Source organism: Episyrphus balteatus, chromosome 1 (genome assembly GCF_945859705.1).
Source record: "Episyrphus balteatus chromosome 1, idEpiBalt1.1, whole genome shotgun sequence".
Lineage (NCBI taxonomy): Eukaryota > Metazoa > Arthropoda > Insecta > Diptera > Syrphidae > Episyrphus > Episyrphus balteatus.
In genome coordinates, this window is record NC_079134.1 from 55,641,987 (window position 1) to 55,663,503 (window position 21,517).

Sequence of the window (21,517 nt, forward strand, 5' to 3'; positions counted from 1 at the left end):
GTTTCTTGTTATAAGAGAATTTGTCTTATGTTTTTTCGTTGGTCATTTGCACCTTTTTTAAAAAATTAATTTCTCGGCTCGTGTGGGTCGTAGAGAGCTAATTTTTTTTTAAATTGTAGATAATTAAAAGGACTACAATAATATTATTATTTTAATAGCCAATACTTGCACCGTTTGCAAAATAATAAGGCAAGAGTTTGCTAAACAAAAAAACCACTTTGACTTAAAATTACTTATTTTTTATTTGTTTCAACAAAAAGAATGTGCACTAAATTGATAGAAAATGTTGTAACGAACAATTCATTGCTTTATTTTTTGCCGTAGGACATTCTGAAGTCGAGTTATTCCCAAAAAACGATATTTTTGGGTGTTTTCGCACCGGTTTTGCATGCGTTCATTTATCAATAGCTCGGCCATCTTTGGTGATAAAGAGCTCATTTTTTCTTTAAAATGCAGGACATGAATAGGGCTACAAAATAGGTAAGAAAAATGTCAATCATAATATAAGCTTTTTTCGAAATAATGACAAAAATGTGTTTTTTAACAACAAGAATTTGAATTTAAATGGCTGCCATTTTATATTTACCCACTCAAATACAATGAAATTACATACAACGATAGAAAATATTATAATGAAAAGAATGTATGTTCAGTTTTTGGTCTACGACAATCTGGAGCAAAGATATTAGCTTAGAAGTAAAATATCCCAAAAAATGCATTTTTGTGAATAACTCCGCTAAAAAGAATGATCAGGTGGTGAGAAATTGGGTTTAAGCCTTTTAAATATACCTCCATCGATCCATGAAATAAAAACAGACAGTGCCTCTCAGCGCAAGGTCAAATGACGCTTTGACTGGAGTATTTAGCTCTTCAAGCGTAACGAATAAAACAGGTAGAGAGGTAGGTATCCAGAAAGATATAGGTACACATATGTATATCGCTGCTTCTCCAAACAACCACTTCAGTAAAACGAGTTTTATTATAGTTACGTGTTTAGTGTTCGCATCAACTCTCACCTGAGTCAAAGTAGTATTAGAAACGTATTTCGAAGATACAAGTTGACTATACCTGCCTGTAACCCAATACCAGTCAACGATGCGTGTCTCGAGAGAAAACGTTCATTTTTGATCGCATAAACATTGTGAAAATATAATTTAACAAAATATATTTTTTTTGTTTTTTTTTTTTTATATATGAAAACAATAAATAATAAACTGCAAGTTTTATTTATTTGATTTCTAAAATTTGTTTTTAAAGTTTGTTGCGTATAGAATTTAAATTCTCATAAAATGTACCTGCATGTAAGACTGGGCCTTTAAGAGTGAGTCATCGTTGGCATCATTGAAAGAGTTTATATTTTGTGGCAAATGAAAAAAAAAAAAAACAAACAACAAAATAGAAAGAATTTAAGTGAAGAACAAGAATTTTGCTAAGCTTTGAAAGCTGCCTTAACAGTTGCAATAACTATAATGCCAGCCATACAACAGTCCTTAGCATTGGGGCAGATGTGTAATAATGCAAAAGTGTGTTCTTTAGAAGAATATTGCTCTACGTTCAGTGAACGATGTGAAAAATGTGAGGAAATTTGCGATACAATTTCTCATAACTTTCATGAGAGTGATTGCAATAAATACTGTCCAGGTGAGGTCAATATGTTTTATGTTAAGCTATATAATAAGAATCAATAACAATCAAGTCAATCAAAAAATATTCTTAAGAGACATATCTAATTCTCTTCCAAAAAATAAGTCCTATCAATATAATGATTCATAAATAATGAAGATCTTTCAGCTAATAAGTTGATATGATAATAACACATAAGTAAACACTATCATGATAAAAATAAAATTGATTCATATTTTTTTAACGGGAAAATAATAATTAAATGGAAACAATTATGATTATTTTATTACTAGAATATATGAATGGAATTAGTTTATTAATCATCTAGAATGAAAACAATTGTTTTTATGTCCAAACTCTCCAAATGATCAATTCATTGGGTTCTCATGTTTTTTTTTTCACTTCAGATTATTTGATGTTGTAAGCTAAGTACAAGCTGTCATCTTATCTAAAATCAGAGGCTCATAATAAGTGCATATTAGGGAGTTCGTTATTTTTGAAACAAGTACAAGTTCCTAAGAGGAAACATTGTTTCCAATCCCCTAATTTTTTCATATTTTTATTTTGAAGCTAGATTGCGCCCCAAGAAGGTTTTTTTGTCATTTCAAATAGGCATATGTTGACTTATGAGGCCATTCTTTTATATAGATATAAAGAGCTTCATGCCTACATTAAACACCGTTTTCAAAAAGGTATAAACCATTTTTCTAGGACAAGGGATATATACTTAAAGAAATAAGATATCTTTTTACTTACAAAGTTAAATGAATCTACTGCTTGTTCCTCCAGATTTTAGTTGATTTACATCACAACTTCTATAGCAGTTGACGTGAAAATTAAGAATCCATGTGGACAAGAACTAACCAAAATTATTTTTCCAATTTGCAATTTCTGATTTGTTTTATGAATTTCCCTGTCCCGATATCTATCCCGATTTAGAAAATGTCCCGATTTTTTCCAGATATTCCGTTTCCTAATCCGTTTTCGTTCGAAAACTTTAGGGCAGAAAATAAAAGTGACTGCTATATGAAAATGAATGAATCACATTAGACAATTCCTTACTATACTCTGTGCGATAAAAATTGGCAGTACAGGCCTTACGGCAGGCCCGTAGCCAGTATTTGGTTTCGGAGGGGGCTTGGTTCAAAATCTTGTGAACAATTTTGTTATAAGTTAAAGACTGCATGCATACTACATGCATACTTAATGTAATGTACAGTTGATAACCAGCATGAATTTTTTTCTCATTTAAAACTAAGAATATTCTTATTTTCAAATTATGTTTAGTGTTTTTTCATGCAAAACTATTTTCAGGAAAGTCCGATTGTCTTTGTTTTATTACCATGAGATTCAACAGCCCTGTTCCATTGAAGGTGGTAGTTTACTACTAGTAGATGTTTTGATTAATCTAGTACTATCATCTACTCATGCTCTTCTTCTCGAGTAGATACCATTTTATTGAAAATAAAAACAAAAAATATTTTGAAAAAAGAAAAATCTGATAAAATAATTTTTCAATTTTCTCAAAAACTAGAAGACATAGAAACATATAGTTTTCACTGTTCGATAAGGAATCAATTGAGGCAGTTTTCAGTGTAATTTATTTACTAAAATTCACAGTCTGGACAAAAATAGTATAAAATGAGTTGTAAGAAAATTTTTGTCGCCTATTTTTACGTTGAAATCGATTATTTCAAAAACTATTGGTTATTTTATATTGATTTAAAAATTAGAATCAAATGTACAATTTTGCCTTTCGAGTGGTATCATTTATTACTGGCGCCCAAGTTATCCTACTACGTGTCGAAACAACATTTTTGTTCTATACCTAAAAGTTCGAATTTCTGTATCTGGGTTGAAATCGAAAAATTTTTTTTTCTAAGCCAATTTTAAACAGATTTTCATAAAAAATACCTCGTTTGATTTGGAAATAAATATTGTAAGAATATATTTTTAAAACAGCATGCTGTTGTGAAAATATTTACTTTGACAGCTTATAAATTCTAGGTGGTTTAACCGAGTTACATGTTTTATACATTGTTGAAAAGGTATATTTATCTCCTATTAGAAACTGTAAAAAAATTGAAAATAGGTAAAAATTTGATTTTTTTAAATAAGTGAAGGTCAAAAAACCCGTTTTTTGCCCCTAAGTCCAGATTTTGGGGGTGTTAGGGACTTTTTAAATACCGTTTCGTAATCAGTGCCACTAGCTCTACAAAACGTGATAGGTCTCCGCCCACGTATATTTTTAATGTTTAACCGTGTAATTGTTTTATATGAAATATGAGAGAGATTTAGCCAACTTCTAAACTAATGATATTGACACTAGATGAAAGCCAATAACACCAAAATTTAAGTTGTCATTTTCACTTTTAATCCCTTCTCATTCTCAATTCTTCATTTGTTAATTACAATTGATGGCCTTTTCAAACCATATACACAGTGCTGTGAAAAACATTCCGGATTTTTTTGTCATTTTCATCAAATGAAATTTTATAACACAAAACTGGAACAAAATATTGTTTTTATATTTTTTCTAGATCGTTAATATATCAGTTAAGGAATTTTAAAAATTGAAAAATGAAGGAAAGTCAGAATTTCGTCGGTGCAAAACTAACCGGATTTTTAAAGAATTTCGATTCTCGGTGTTGAGTTAACGGTTTTAAGCGTCATTTCTGTTAAATTTTTTGTTTGTGGTGACAAAAAAAGTTGTTAGCTTTGTGAATTGTATAAATTATTTAATGGAGTAACGGAAAAAACTCATTATAGTCATTAAATTCGTTACAAAGTCGAAGAACACATTCAAACCGAAATAAAACAAAATGTTATCCTTTTGGGATGTTGTTAACTGCACCGTCAAGTGAGTATGATATCGTCAAAAAGTAGAAAAGAGAAAAATCAGTTGAAGTAGTTCACTTGCGTGGATGCCAAAACAAAATATCCCTAAAAACTGATAGGCGAAAAAAGAGTTCTTTGATAAAAGATCCGTTTGCAACTTCTTAAACGATTTGTGAGGAGCTTAATCTGCCTTCAACATAAAGTACAGTAAGGAAGGCTTTGAGAGAATCTCTTTCCATTCGGAAAAATGTCATTCTTTAATATTAAGCATTGTCTAAAAGGTAGGCAATGAAAGGATCTTAAGAAACACTTTAAATTTTAAATAAAAATACTTCATCATGGTTGTATTTACAAAAAATCATCTGAATTGCTCGATAACAAAACGGAAAAATATGTTTTTCAATGATAAAAACAATTTTAACTTGTTCTATTCCGATTGCAAAATGGCAGCCAGGCGCTCAAACATGGACATGTTTGAAACCAAAACAATATGCTCCCTACCATAAAGCACAACAGAGGATCATTGGTAGTTTGGGGTTTTTCTAGCTGCAGACTCTACCCCGTTACACCAAATCAACGGAATTCTGGATCATTTCCAGAATTGAGAGATGTTGGAGTTTGGAGTTGATAATGGCTCCATAAAAGGAGAAAGAAATGTCATTACATTGGCTCTTCCTTCAAGTTATGAATCCAAAAATTCGTAAAAGATCGTAAAACAGTAGTTCCGGGAAGACAACACTCCTGGCTTGGAATAGCCGTAACAATTATCCGACTTAAACCCGATCGAAAATTTGTGGGCCATCTTTAAGTGACAGATAGAGAAGAAAAAGCGCACCTCAGTAATTAACGTACTTGGAGCTTTGAAAAATGACTAGGAGCATATTCCTAGTTCTTTTTTATTTAATTTGGCCGAGTCCAAGCCTCGTTGGTGCCGAGCAGTTTTCTAAAACAAAGGTTTCTGAACAAAATATTAACTCTGAACATAAACATTAAAAAATCTGGTTAGTTTGTCACAGCCGAAATTCTGTTTTTACTTCATTTTTCAATTTTTAATTATTTTGCATGTGTTGAAGATCATTATTTTCTGTTGAAATTGCTTAACTGATATATGAACGACCTAGAAAAAATAATAAAACAATATTTTGTTTCAGTTTTGTGTTATAAAATTTTATTTGATGAGAATGACAAAAAAATCCGGAATGTTTTTAGCAGCACTGTAGGTATCATTTTAATCGCCTGGTTTTTTGGGTAATCTCCTTTATAAAAAAACTTATTTATTATGGTTTATATTCATATTCTTTTCTAAATTTTGTAAAACAATTTTGAAAAGTAAGCAATAAAGTCGGTTCACCGGAATGAAGGCTAAAACAATGCTTGAGGATTGGCTGCAGCTGGAAGCTCGAAGAATTATTATTATTTAACGGATTTCACTTGATGAAATTTCATGAAATATCCTGCCTCGTATTGTTGTCTTTTGGAATATGTAAAATGATTTTAGAATAGAAATTTTTAACCACTCAAGCCCACTTGCAATGACCTTTCCAACTGGTAAACGTTTTTTCTTCTTCTACATACCAGAGACGGGTGCCATTAGTCATCAAAAAAGAGCATACCAAATCTCAGCCCGATCAAAAAATACCTTGAAAATTTATATGCTTGTTGGAAGTAAAGTATTGGGAGCAATTTCCAAAAGAGAGGGAGCAATGTGCCAAAAAGTTAGAGCGTGTAGGTTCGGTCGAGACAAGAAAAAAATCGTATGGAAGGAGGGTCTATTCCCCTTCGTTTAGCGGGGAGGGGCAATTTCAAAAAAAATTATTTAATTTGAAACAAAAAAATATTAAAAATCAACGGTTACACTTACAATAACGTGCTATACCTTTTTGTAAAGCCAAAAACCTCGTCTTTTACAAAAAATTTTTAATATGTCCATTTTCTGGTACAGTTTTTGAGAAATTAATTTTCGAAATCAAAATTTTGAAAAAATAATTTCAAAATAATTTTTTTCAAAATTTTATGTAATTAAGTAGGTACTACTTTGAAGATTTCAAAAAAGTAGGCACTACTTAAGTTTTTAAAATGCGATGCTCTTATTTGTTTTTAAAGAAAAACAGAAAACCGCATCCAAAAACATCTTGTCATCTGCAAGAAATTAACAAAAAACCAAAACTATTTTTGTCTAAGAAATTCCTTTATTTTTTGGTTTTACGTGGCTGGATCATGGGGGTTGGGGGTGCTCGCCGCCCATGGATTCTTGCAGTAAGGGCCTTGAGTCAATAAAATCGCAGTTTTTTAATGAAAATTGAACAATAATTTTTCCTTTGGAAATATTTATCTACTTTTTAGTACTTAAAGCTGCTTTGAACTACTTTTTCAATATAGCAAAAGTAGTTCAAAGTAGTTTTAAGTACTAAAATGTAGATAAATATTTCCAAAGGAACGCAGCTAATGTACATGTTTTTCGAATAAAAAAAACTGAGTAAAACAATAAAATCTAAAAAAACTCCATAAATTAACCTCTATGGTGTTTTAATTTTTTTCAAGTGACTTGTGAACCCTCTAAAACTTCTTTGATCGATCTGAAACTTTTTTTGTCATTATTTAAGTTCCAAATGGCACCCATCCTGGCTATGTAGAACAAAAAATTAAGATAACTTTTTTTTCACTCCACCCTATAAGTACATGTGTAGTGCTAGTAAGAAAGAGAAGGAATGTTTTCTGGTAAAATTGCGTTTGATCTTACCGATTTATGTTGAAGATTTTGATAGCTGCTCTGCATTTGCAATTCGAAATTTTTGATACAATGCAACGAAGTGCAACCGCTTTGGGATACTGAAATTACAATTAAACGGCCTCCGGACAAAGACCAACAAGGTCTATAATAATGTAAATAATATTCCCCATGATGTTCTAATACTAACAGAAACATGGCTGAATTCATCTTTTGCTGACACTGAATTATTTGATTCCAATTTTCAAATTTTTCGTCGTGATCGTCATAATGACCCCAATATAGTTACTGTTGGAGGAGGTTTGTTAATAGCCGTACGTAATAATTTGTTTTGTTATCTCGTCGATGATTTTTTGGACACCAACCTCGAAATAATTTGTGTAAAAATATCAACTTCGTCTGGTCATTTATATGTGGTTGCTTGCTATATACCGCCTTTTTCTACCAGTGATGTCTACAACAAACTTTTTGATTGCTTAGAATCTATAAATGAAAAAATTGAACCTGCAGATGAACTTTTTGTAATTGGCGACCAGCGTTGTTCCTGGAAAATAAATATAAGGGGCCACTTTCGGGGCCATTTCAACAATTTAGGGGCCATTTTATTTTTCATGTAAACATTTTTTTTTAAAACACATACCAAAACACATAAACTAGTTTATTTAATTATTTTTTCTGATAAGTTAAACACAAACTAAAGATATACATAAGTAGGTACTATAGTCTATAGATACAAGTAAGCAGTGTTGCCGTTGGGAAACTCAAAACGGTCGCAAAAAAGGGTCACTAAATAATAATAGTCTAATAAAAAGAAGGTAATAGAAAAACTTAAGCCCTGGTCTTTGGATCATTTCATCACCAAATGGCGAATTCCGCAATGTTGGAAAACTGTAATTGATCTATACCTCGCAGCCTATTGGTTTGACCGAATAAGTTATTTGATCCAGATCCAAACTGTTTCTTCTATGTTAGATATAACTTTATAAATAAAGTCCCCAAATTTTTTTTATGAAGATCGAACAACCGGGGCTTCCGAAGGCCAGAAAAATTGGTTCTTAAAAATCTAATATATCTAATTTATTTTGGATTTTATTAAATGTGTATGTTTTTTTTTTGGCCATAAACTTTTATAAATCATTTTAGTCTTTTTCCCAATGAAATAAAAATACTGAATACTTCAGAAGCCTTTATCAATCAGGTTTAAACTAGATATAAAGATAAAGGAAAACAAATATCATTTGTCGTCCTTTCTCTTCAGTGAATGCATTCGCAAAATATTTTGACAATCGATCTTTAGTCGATAACTACTTAAAAAATCATCAAGTTGTTAATTCAACTAATTTATTTTGTAAAAATGCATGTATTAATTAAAGAATTTCATTAAATGGGGCCATTTGCTGTTGGCCCTGGGCACGGGGCCAAAATATAAATTCTTGGGCCAAATGGCCCAATTGGGCACATTTGCACAACGCTGTTGGCGACTTTAATTTGCCAAATCTTGAATGGGCTATATCATCGGAACATGAATCTTATCATGCCATCAATGCATCGAGCAACAACGAAGTTCTTTTAATCGATGGAATGACTTCATTCGGACTAAATCAATTAAACAATGTCAAAAACCGATTTGGTAAAATTTTAGACCTGGTATACTTTTCTGACCTTAATAATTCTGATGGAACTACATTACTCGCCGATACGAAGCTCATTGATGAAGATCGACATCATCCTGCATTATCTATTTCGTTAAACTTAAATATTAATAATGTAAGTTATCATTGTAAGAATATGCATGAATTCAACTTTAAAAAATGTAATTTTTCTGAACTCTTCCGCTTATTGGATGATATTAATTGGAACATCTATAATTACCTGTAAATTCCCGACACTTTGGAAAAATGCATTCCTTATTCCAACTCATAAGAAAGGTAAAAAAAATTTAGTTCTAAATTATAGGCCAATAGCTAAACTATCTGCTATACCCAAAATGTTTGAATCTATTACACGGTGTAACACTCAAAATATACGCGGGCGGAGACCTATCAGGTTTTGTAGAGCTAGTCGCACTGAATACGAAACGGTATTTAAAAATCCCCTAACACCCCCAAAATCTGGAGTTACGGGCAAAAAACGGTTTTTTGGACCTTGACCCATTGAAAAAATTTTAGCTTCGACAATTTTTTACCCATTTTCGATTCGGCATTTTTCTAAAAAAAAAATTATCAAAATAAAAAAAATTATTAAAAAACAACGGCAACACTTACAGTAATAAATTATACCATTTCCAAAAGGTAAAATTGTTGAATTGAAAAATAAAAACAAAAAATATTTTGAAAAAAGAAAAATCTGATAAAATAATTTTTCAATTTTCTCAAAAACTAGAAGACATAGAAACATATAGTTTTCACGGTTTGATAAGGAATCAATTGAGGCAGTTTTATGTGTGAGTAATTTTTTTTACTAAAATTCACAGTCTGGACAAAAAAAATTATAAAATGAGTTTTAAAAATTTTTTTTTGCCTATTTTTAACTTTGAAATCGATTATTTCAAAAACTATTGGTTATATTATATTGATTTAAAAATAAGAATCAAATGTACAATTTTGCCTTTTGGAAATTGTATAATTTATTACTGTAAGTGTTGCCGTTGTTTTTTAATAAATTTTTTTTTATTTTGATAATTTTTTTTTAGAAAAATGCCCCTCCCACCTAAACGGGGAGAGATAGAGCCCCCTCCTAAAGAAAAAAATGTTTTTATTGAGCTCCTCTGCAAAAACCCGTTATCAAATCCTGGCGCCCAAGTTATCCTACTACGTGCCGAAACAACATTTTTGTTCTATACCTAAAAGTTCGAATTTCTGTATCTGGGTTGAAATCGAAAAATTTTTTTTTCTAAGCCAATTTTGAAGTGATTTTCATAAAAAATACCTCGATTAGTTGGGAAATAGATATAGTTTTAGAATGTATTTTTTAAATAGCATGTTGTTTTGAAAACATATACTTTAAATTTATGACGAAGTTGGGAAAATGACAAAAAAAATTGAATTTTTGAACTTTGACATCTTATAAATTCTAAGTGGTTTAACCGAGTTACATGTTTTAAACATTGTTAAAAAGGTATAATTATCTTCTATCAGAAACTGTAAAAAATCAAAAATGGGTAAAAAATTGTCAAAGCTAGAATTTTTTCAATGGGTGAAGGTCCAAAAAACCGTTTTTTGCCCGTAACTCCAGATTTTGGGGGTGTTAGGGGATTTTCAAATACCGTTTCGTATTCAGCGCGACTAGCTCTACAAAACCTGATAGGTCTCCGCCCGCGTATATTTTAAAACCTCATTTTTGTAACACCGTGTTATTTGTGATGTTTTGTCTTTTCACTGTTCCTCCGTTTTATGTGACAACCAACATGGCTTTGTTAAAAAGAGAACCACTATTACAAATTTGTTACAGTTTACTACATACTGTATTGACGCGTTTGAAAAAAAAACAACAAGTTGACTGTATTTTCACTGACTTCAGCAAAGCATTTGCCAAACTAAGCCACAATATACTTTTAAAAAAACTCCAAAATATGGGTCTTAACGACAGATTTGTTTTATGGGTATCTTCATATCTAAAAGATAGGTTATATAGTGTTGTTTTTAAGAGTGAACGTTCTAAATGTTTTACTGTTAACTCTGGTGTACCTCAGGGTAGCCATCTTGGCCCGTTATTATTTGTACTATTTATTAATGATCTTCCGTCTGTCCTAGTAAATTCTTTGTCTCTTATATATGCTGATGATGTAAAAATTTTTCGTACAGTCAACTCTGCAAATGACTGTGATCTTTTACAAAGAGACCTTCAACGTTTTTGGGAATATTGCAATATTAATGGTTTAGTTTTAAATATTGACAAGTGTAAAACAATGTGTTTTACACGCAAAAAAAATGTGATTGTCTATAATTATGCGATTAATCTATCACCACTAACTAATTTGTCTAGTTTCACTGACCTTGGGATAGTATTGGACTCAAAATTAACTTTTACTGACCATTTTGACTACATTATTAAAAAAGCTAACATGACTCTTGGTTTTATCAAAAGATTTGCTCGGGAATTTCGTGACCCTTACGTTTTAAAAACTCTTTATGTCTCATTCGTAAGATCCATTTTAGAATATGGTTGCGTATTGCGTTATATGGGCGCCATATTATGCGGTTCATATAAATAGATTGGAGTCCGTCCAAAGAAGATTTATGAGATTTTGCTTAAGATTTCTACCATGGTCAAATCGAATTAACTTGCCACCTTACGCTCAACATATTAATCTAATAAATCTTCCATTTCTTACCAGTCACAGAGCGTATCTACAATTTTGTTTTATTGTCGGGATAATAAATGGATCGATTTCAGCTCCATCGATCCTCTGTCGATTAAATTTCATTGCTAGTCAGTATAGCTTGAGAAGGCAGTTGCCAATTTCTAACATTTTCAGTAGATCAAACTACGGTGCTAATAGCCCTTTAAATCTTTTAATCAATATTTACAATAAAAATTCAAATATAAATAACTCCAGGGCCCTATTTCATAAAACTACAAGACTAATAATTATTTGTGAATTTACTTGTAGCTTGTAAATTATCAGCAAATTTCTGTTCCATAAAGAATTTCAATAGACTCATAATTACAAGTAAGTAGACTTCTTGTAGCTACAAGTGAAATTTACAAGTGCGGCGAATATTTCTGTTTCATAAAAGTATTTGTAAAATTTTTATTAGTGATAGACTTGTAGCTACAAGCGATTTTTTTACAAGTGTAGAAAGACTAATAAAAACAAAATATGATGGCTAATTTTGGTTGCTTTGGGTTTTAAATGTAATTCATGGATAACGTTGTATCACTTAAATGGATCTAAAATTATCAATCATTGTAATCAAGAATTTACAACAATTTTTAAGGAGCGTTAATGGACGTCGTTTAGTAGTTAAAGTGCAATAACAATGCAGTCTTTTAAATTTTTATGATATCAAAAATTAGTTCGCACTAAAATCAATCTTCCATTCCTAGTTACAAAAAGTCTTGCCTTTTAAATCATTATGCATTCATCTTCCTGCAATATGCACTCAAAAAAGAAGCTTTTGATTGTAAGTAAATGCGGTTTAAGGATATAAAGGAAAAGACTTGAATTTAACTTTTTGATATAGTAAGAAGGATTTGTATTGGTGCCGGGCATTTGTATGGTACTTAAAAAAAATTGCATTGTTATAGCATTGAATTTTCATATGCTCTTGCTGTAGGGATTTCAACATTCATACACACAATTCGATAGTTTCATTAGTTTAAATTTTTCGTTACCTACTGCATTAGATTTGGAGCGCATGGGTTTGAAGACTATCTAGGAACTTTTGATGCTTAATATAACGCTAAGACCACTAAAATATTTTTTTAGATGGTAAAGAATTTTTTAAACAAAAAGTGCAAAAAGTTCCCGAGGCATTTCCACCCCATAACGCGGAAAAGTAATGAATATTAAATTTGGTTATTTATCCTTAAAGATTAATTTACTTAGAGATAAATATTTACTTCATTTATGAGTTTAAGCTTTTATTACGAAAGTTGCAAAAGATGATTTGTTTTGCCAAGTAATATTTAGTGCATCAATGTTTTAGTTCAAAGGAATTTCACAACATTTTGCCATTCAAAAATCGAACACAACAACACTGATTCATCTTTAAAGCTCGATTTCATTTGTTTGTAGCTTTTTTCTCAAGAAACATAGACTTTTCTATAGCCTAATATTTAAACTAAATGTCAAGACCATAATCTACTAAAAACCAATCTTTAAAAATCAAGCTTTAAGCTTATAAAGCCAATAATGTTTATTATATTTCACAAATATTCCTCATAATATTTCGTCTCTCGCTGCTGCTACAAAAGTTCGAATATTTGTTTATTTTTGTTACCCCTAGTTACACTTGTAGTTTTTTAGAAGCAAAATAGTTTGAATTCGCCAGACTACAAATGAATGAAATTTTTTATGAAACAGAAAACTACAACTCCATATTTTATTTGTGCTTGTAACTACAAGTCTACAAGTACAACACTAATAGTTTTATGAAATAGGGCCCAGGGCCCTATTTCATAAAACTACAAGACTAATAATTATTTGTGAATTTACTTGTAGCTTGTAAATTATCAGCAAATTTCTGTTTCATAAAGAATTGGAATAGACTAATAACTACAAGCATCGTAGACTTGTAACTACAAGCAAATAATACAAGTGTGGCGAATGTTTCTGTTTCATAAAAGTATTTTCCTAAAAATTTATTAGTGATTGACTTGTAATTACAAGCGAATTTTTACAAGAGTAGATAGACTAATAAAGAAAAATATGGTGTCTATATTTGGGTCATTTGAGGCTCGAATTTATTGCATGGATAACGTAATAGCACTAAAATGATTAAGCAATATCTATAATCAAGAAACCACAGAAAGCTTTGGTTGAGTGGTTGAAAAAAGTGAACTTTTTGGTTGTCCCTTTATGGGGGCATCTGAAAAGTTATTTTGTTGCTAAATCGTAATAACAATGCAGTTTTTTTTTAATTAGTCTGGTGCAAAAAAATATTGTTGCCACTAAAATCATTGTTCTTTGGTTAGAGACAAAAGTTGTGGCTTGTTTATATACATATTCATCTTCCTGAAATATGAATTCAAATAAGTTATTCATTTTTATTTTGGTGCCACGCATTTTTATAGTATCTCAATCACTTAAAAAAATAGACTTAGATTTCCTTTATGAGCTTTGTATACAGAATACAGACTACAAAACTTGGTCATCTCATACATACAATTCAAATACAACATTTTTTGGGTGCGAATGATTAACTAAATGCTAAGACCATTAATATCTTCCAAGGCAATTTTTATCTTCCACAAATTTTCATAAAAATAATTTGGTCTCGGAACTAAATTTTCTTAACATTAAAATAAAACAAAAAAAAAAAACGAATTCATCTTTTAAACACAATTTTAAATCATTGTATCTAAATTTTCTCAAAAAATAGACATAGATAAACCTATAAAAGCTTGATGCTGATTCAAAAACTCAAGCTTTTGGCTAGCAACCCAAAAATGTTTATTATTTTTCACATATTTTCCTCACAATATTTTGTTTGTCGCTGCTGCTAGAGAAAATTCGGATATTTGTTTATTTTCGTTACCCTTAGTTACACTTGTAGTTTTTTAGAAGCAAAATTATTTGAATTCGCCTGACTACAAATAAATGAAAACTTTTATGAGACAGAAAACTACAACTCCATACTTTATTTGTACTTGTAACTACAAGTCTACAAGTACAACACTAATAGTTTTATGAAATAGGCCCCAGCATTGAAAATATAAAATCACTTAACTTTAAAAAAAATATTCTTTATTCAAAATAACTAAAATAAAGTTTTTCTTTTAGTTTTGTAATAATATAATACCTATATATGTAATTTTAATATTAAGAAAATGTACTTATGTATATCGTTAGTATTTAACGAATAAACTTGATGAAGTAATAGTTTGGGTTTGAAAATGTATTTTCCGCCAGCTTTTTTTTTGTCGTATTAATTTATTGCTATGAAACAATAAAGTTACATTTACTTTCCCGACGTTTCGGCAGGGGTGCTGCCCTCTTCAGGGGAGCTTTATTAAAACAAAAATTGCATTACACTGGTCAACAAGGTTTTGTTAAAGAAACTAAGGTGTACTTTTCTATAGGTTTTTTATGTGCTGAGCTCGAATTCGAAGTCAGAAAAATTCTATCACATCACGTTTTTGAGATATTCCCGTTAGAAAATTTCAAATGCCGCTTTTTACCATTTTTCGAGGTTATTTCTTAGCGTTTGGTTATTTGTTTAAATTAAATTTGTAACGGTTTCTAGCTAAGTTTTGTCTTTATAAATCCGTTTAAAACTTTTTAATATCTCTTTCTTTCTTCGAGAAATCTCAAGTTGAAATCAACGCGTTTGGTATATCTCATGTCCATTTGCTTTTAATAACAAATCTCGAAAAGTTCTTTATCAATCGCTTTCAAATTTTGTTACCATGTCCCATTTACACTCCCGTAAGTTTTTATATAGGCGAAATCGGGGAGTCACGGTGAGATACAGCAAAGCGTGTCCGTGTGAGGTAGTTGTACCAAAAATGTACTAGTCAGAAAATTATTAATTTTTTAATAATTTTAATTAATAATAATAAAATAATTAATTATTAATTAATTAAATCATTTATTAATTAGTTAATAATAATTTATTAATTAATTTATTATTAACTTTTTTCTTGTTAAAAACAAGGTTCGAACTTACAGGAACGTAAATGAAACGTTGTGTCAAAATTTGAAAGCGATTGGTAGATTGGAGACATGATTCGAACTCAGCACAAAAAATACCTATAGAAACGTATATTTTGGTTTCTGTAAAAAAAAAATTTAATTTTGTCGACCAGTGTTATTAGTTAATTTGTATAATGACAATAATTTTAAAACAATGAATTAACTAACTTATTTTAATAAAATTACAACTATTTTAACATTTAAAAATAAATAAATAAATAGTTTTTTTAAAAAAACATTCTAAATAAAATAAAAGAAAATTTGCACTTCTGATGAAGTTCAGTCTATTTTTATTTTTAAGAGACGAGAGAACATACTCCAGTCAAAGCGTCGGAAAAAAGGGCCTCACCTTGCGATGAGAGGCACTGTCTGTTTTTATTTCATGGATCGATGGGGGTATATTTAAAAGACTTAAACCCAATTTCTCACCACCTGATCATTCTTTTTAGCGGAGTTATTCACAAAAATGCATTTTTTGGGATATTTTACTTCTAAGCTAATATCTTTGCTCCAGATTATCGCAGACCAAAAAATAAACATACATTCTCTTCCTTATAATATTTTCTATCGTTGTATGTAATTTCATTGTATTTGAGTGAGTAAATATAAAATGGCGGCCATTTAAAGTCAAATTCTTGTTGTTAAAAAACACATTTTTGTCATTATTTCGAAAAAAAGCTTATATTATGATTGACATTTTTCTAACCTATTTTGTAGCCCTGTTCATGTCCTGCATTTTACAGAAAAAATGAGCTCTTTATCACCAAAGATGGCCGAGCTATTGATAAATGAACGCATGCAAAACCGGTGCGAAAACACCCAAAAATATCGTTTTTTTGGAATAACTCGACTTCAGAATGTCCTACGGCAAAAAATAAAGCAATGAATTGTTCGTTATAACATTTTCTATCAATTTAGTGCACAATCTTTTTGTTGAAACAAATAAAAAATAAGTAATATTAAGTCAAAGTCGTTTTTTTGTTTAGCAAACTCTTGCCTTATTATTTTGCAAACGGTGCGAATATTGACTAAGAAAATAAAATATTATTGTAGTCCTTTAAATTATCTACATTTAAAAAAAAAATTTAGCTTTCTACGACCCACGGGAGCACGAAAGCATTAATCCGTACGAAAATTCAAAAAATTTCCCTTGTTTATGATTCGAATACTAGTTCTCAGTGAGAGGGGTTGTTTTCATTGTTTCTTGTTATAAGAGAATTTGTCTTATGTTTTTTCGTTGGTCATTTGCACCTTTTTTAAAAAATTAATTTCTCGGCTCGTGTGGGTCGTAGAGAGCTAATTTTTTTTTAAATTGTAGATAATTAAAAGGACTACAATAATATTTTATTTTAATAGCCAATACTTGCACCGTTTGCAAAATAATAAGGCAAGAGTTTGCTAAACAAAAAAACCACTTTGACTTAAAATTACTTATTTTTTATTTGTTTCAACAAAAAGAATGTGCACTAAATTGATAGAAAATGTTGTAACGAACAATTCATTGCTTTATTTTTTGCCGTAGGACATTCTGAAGTCGAGTTATTCCCAAAAAACGATATTTTTGGGTGTTTTCGCACCGGTTTTGCATGCGTTCATTTATCAATAGCTCGGCCATCTTTGGTGATAAAGAGCTCATTTTTTCTGTAAAATGCAGGACATGAACAGGGCTACAAAATAGGTTAGAAAAATGTCAATCATAATATAAGCTTTTTTTCGAAATAATGACAAAAATGTGTTTTTTAACAACAAGAATTTGACTTTAAATGGCTGCCATTTTATATTTACTCACTCAAATACAATGAAATTACATACAACGATAGAAAATATTATAAGGAAGAGAATGTATGTTTATTTTTTGGTCTACGATAATCTGGAGCAAAGATATTAGCTTAGAAGTAAAATATCCCAAAAAATGCATTTTTGTGAATAACTCCGCTAAAAAGAATGATCAGGTGGTGAGAAATGGGGTTTAAGGGGGGGTTTCCATAGCATTTTAATGGAAGATGGTTGACTAATTGTTGTATTACTTTTGCAGTTTATAAGATAATCTTATGAAACTTACTTTTTTGAAAAGGTAATAAACGTACGAATATTTTTGCATCATTTAAATTTTAGAAACATTTCTTGTGCGATTTTTATAAGGGTCGAAAATGGTTTTTTTCCTGCAAATTTAGATTGAATCAGAATTTTGGTTGGGGCACCGTTGTTTATAAACTTTTTATTTATTTTTTTTTTTTTTTTGTTTTATAATGATCAAATGTGTTTTCATGCAGTACGCGAAACAGATTTTTTTTTTTTTTTTTTTATTAGAAAAAAAGCTTCGTTAATTTGTTGTAATTTCATGTTTTTTTACTCACTCTTCTTAGAATAACTTTACCGTTTATTAGTGTTTTTAGATGAAACAAAAAGAAAACAATAAAGGGAAATTAGGAGAATGCAATCAAATTTCTAAAATTTAATTTGAAGTTAGTTTGAACGGTTAATTTGAAGGAAAGGTGTCAAAATGCACTTTTTTAGCATTTTAGTCGTGGGGCAAAGCGTGATTATTTTTTAAAATGTTTTTGTATTTTTTAATGAGAAGTTAATAAAGTTGTTCATGCAACCCGTTTGCCAAAAAAAAATATTTTTTTTATTTACACACTAAAAATTTGATTTTAATAAACCAATATTTGCATTCTGTTTTTGAGGAAAAGGCAGTCAAAGCATCCACAATTTATTTTTATTATATTTTTTCATTATATTTCAAATCAGTTTCAAAAAAAAAATATATACTTTTGTTCACAGTATTTTTAATATAAATTGTTGAAAAAGTGTCTATTTTAGCTTTTTTTACTTTGAAAATTCCATTGATCACGCACACATGCAAATTTAGTTCAAAAGAATGCCACACATAAGCTGGCGCTGATGAACTCTTTTTTTCTGTTCTTTTCTATTTATTGAAAAAAAAAAACTTGCTCTTGCGCTCTCATTTTCTCGTTATATTTTGTTTTTGTTTTTTGTGTTTACATAATCCTTTTTTTTTTTGTTTCCTATTTCCTCACTCAGGCAGGCAGAAATCATTCATGAAATTATGAAGATGCTGCAGAGAGTAGGTAGATAGTAGATATTTTTTGCAAGATCATTATCTTTTGTTTTCAAAAAGGGTTGTTTTGTTCTTGTTGACTCTTGGGTTTTTTCTAACAATTCATTTCGTGTTTATAATATCGCACCCGCGGTTGCGAGTTGACACTTTTGGGTTTTTTTTTTTGGTGTCAGCGAAATTCTTTGCATTGTGTAATATTCACATCGCTCGTGCGGGGATATAGGTAAAGGATTAGATATGTTTCATGCATTTGTTTGTGTGTAAAAATGTGTATTGACATTTGACATGTGCTTGTGCACAATGATTGATTTCTATATTTAGGTTGATTTCTGGGTTGTATTGTTTATTATACTACACTCGCGCGTGCGTGCGGGGTTATATAATATAAATATGTCGTTTTGTTTTTCATTGTCTTTGTTTATATGTTGCGGATTCGGTTTTTTTTTGTAGGTTTGTAGGTATAATAGTTATATTTTCGCGGGGGAATGGGTAAAGGGTTATATAAGTGTATTTGTGGTTAGAATGCACTTGATGGTATTTATAGAAATAGTTTTGAATAGGTGAAGATGCTCAGTATGTTTCCTTAGCAAAAAAAAGTTTTTAAAATTACACCTACTGAGGAAACAAGCAAAAAAGTAGCTAATGCCTATCTGAATTTATAAATAAAATATTAGTTTGAAAAAATAGATCATTTTTTTTCAAAGTGTTGAGCTTGAAAATTATTTTTGAAAACTTTCCTAAACTTTGATTACATAATTGAAAAATTAATTTCAAGGTTTAAAAAAAAGTAACTTATAAGTTATTAATGCTGCCTTATTTTTGTTTAATAATAATGTTGGTATAGGTAAATAAAAAACAAAATTGATTCAGTTACGAACTGAGTTCATCGCATTGGTGACTCTAAAAAAATCTTTATTAAAAAGGTGTTGAAAGTAAATTGGATTGATATCGAGTCCATCCTCAAACAACATACACATAAGAACCTAAACATTCTATATATTGTAAGTAAATACATTTCCATGTCAGCCGGCACGCGCGTGTGCGAGACAAAAAATTTCTCAACGAAGAACAACTCAAAAGTGAGCAAGAACCTGAAAATCAATCCTTCTGCGCATCTACTCATATTTTTATACAAACTACACACAGGATACTGTCAAGTATATTATATCAATGCACCCATATAACACATCCTCTACCTGCTTCTCCGCTGAACAACTGTAATTATTATTATAATGCAAAAAATTTCTCTGATACACAAAAAACTCAAATGCCATCCACAACAGCAACATGGAAACAAGTTTCTTTTTCATTTCAAAAATAAATAGGTATACACTCCAGAAATCTTTCATGAAAATATTGAATTTCAAACCAGTTTTCGTCCACAAACACCATATCCATATAAAGATCTATGTAGTATACCTACATCCATTTGCATGTCACCCCGCACGCGTGAGTGCGATGGCGATCTCACAAAGAGACAATGAATGAAAACCATAACCATAACCAACATCCTGAGAGTAAAAAACCAGAGAATTCGATGGCGAGAGAGCGAAACACATTCACTAATACAGACAAATGCTTTTACATGAGATTTGACTTTGCTGAAAAAGGGAACCCAGTCTTAAGCCTTTTAAATATACCCCCATCGATCCATGAAATAAAAACAGACAGTGCCTCTCATCGCAAGGTCAAATGACGCTTTGACTGGAGTAAACAGTAGATAACAGAAATATAGATAATATGTACCTAATGTTTCGAGGGCATAGCGTTCAGATACATATTTCTCTGTTTGTATTTAATGTATTTTATTACAATTATTAGCCCTGTTCCATAAGAGGTGGTAGTCTACTACTAGTAGTTGTTTTAGTTAGTTTAGTTAATCTAGTTCTATCATCTACTCCGAGTAGATACGATTTGTATTGGATTCGTTGAAAGTGCGTCTAATTAAAAATCTTTAGTAAACTACTAGTAGTAGATACTTTGCAACCTCCCAAAGGAACAGGGCTAATATGTTCATTGGTTCCGTAGATATTTATTTATTTAATATTTTTTTATATATCTGCAGCTTATGGCAACGATATTAATCTAAATGCACAATTTCGTGTAATGATGGAAAAACAGGACATGATATTCATTATTCTCATCGTCCTTCTGGTTATTGTGATAATTTCAAATGGAATTAAGATTATACGATGGCTGAAGAAAAGACGAATTGTATCGAAATTTCTCAAGAAGTTGACATCAATGAAAGAGAAAAATGCAAAGGAATTGAATGCTGGAACTATAGCCAATGTCATGAATATGCACGAAGCAGAAAGACCACCATCCCAAATTTATAGTGTTACAGGTATAATTTAGATTACTGTCACCCCAATTCATAAAATTAGTGGTTACAATAAAATTATTTTTTTTCTTGCAGGAATGGAAGGGTCAACAGTACTTACAGTTACAACTCCAGTTAGTACACGTTACCCTGCAGAAGATAGCACAACAACAACCGAATATTCTTATGATAATGCGGGGCTTCAAGTAACTCCTTCATCGAATAAACCACATCCTTTTCCACAAAATTAATATTAGTTTTGAGATTTTTAAATCTACAAATGCAACAATTCGTCCATTGACAGTGATATATCCCTATATTTACATTTATATACTTATCTTTAATACAATAAAATTCTGTAATTAAGGCGTTTTTTTTTATTAAAAGAAGCGTGTATAACTGTTCAAAATGTTTATTACCAACATATAATACGGTGACATTGTCGACATTGCACCAGTCATACGCCATGCACCACGGCAAAATCTAACATACCGACAATTGCATCAGTTAGGGATGGGAAAAACCGGCCGGTTTAAACCGGTTTCGGTTTTTTTGATTCGGTCA

At 30.4% G+C, this 21,517-nt stretch overlaps 1 protein-coding gene across 1 annotated transcript; it reads left to right on the plus strand.

Moving 5' to 3' along the window:
- Positions 1 to 1,004: 1,004 nt before the first annotated feature.
- On the plus strand, positions 1,005 to 21,319 carry LOC129916031 (protein grindelwald). The gene is made up of 3 exons (XM_055995796.1): positions 1,005 to 1,641; positions 20,696 to 20,977; positions 21,050 to 21,319. Exons 1-3 carry the CDS (start codon positions 1,470 to 1,472, stop codon positions 21,202 to 21,204), a joined length of 609 nt encoding a protein of 202 aa, XP_055851771.1. The 5' UTR covers positions 1,005 to 1,469; the 3' UTR covers positions 21,205 to 21,319.
- The last annotated feature ends 198 nt before the right edge of the window (positions 21,320 to 21,517 follow it).

What these genes read in the sequence shown, in the direction of transcription:
- LOC129916031 (XM_055995796.1), top strand. Translation starts at nt 1,470, where the DNA reads ATGCCAGCCATACAACAGTCCTTAGCATTGGGGCAGATGTGTAATAAT. An exon ending in TTGCAATAAATACTGTCCAG is followed by an intron (nt 1,642 to 20,695) that starts GTGAGGTCAATA and finishes ATATATCTGCAG; the next exon opens with CTTATGGCAACGATATTAAT. An exon ending in CCAAATTTATAGTGTTACAG is followed by an intron (nt 20,978 to 21,049) that starts GTATAATTTAGA and finishes TTTTTCTTGCAG; the next exon opens with GAATGGAAGGGTCAACAGTA.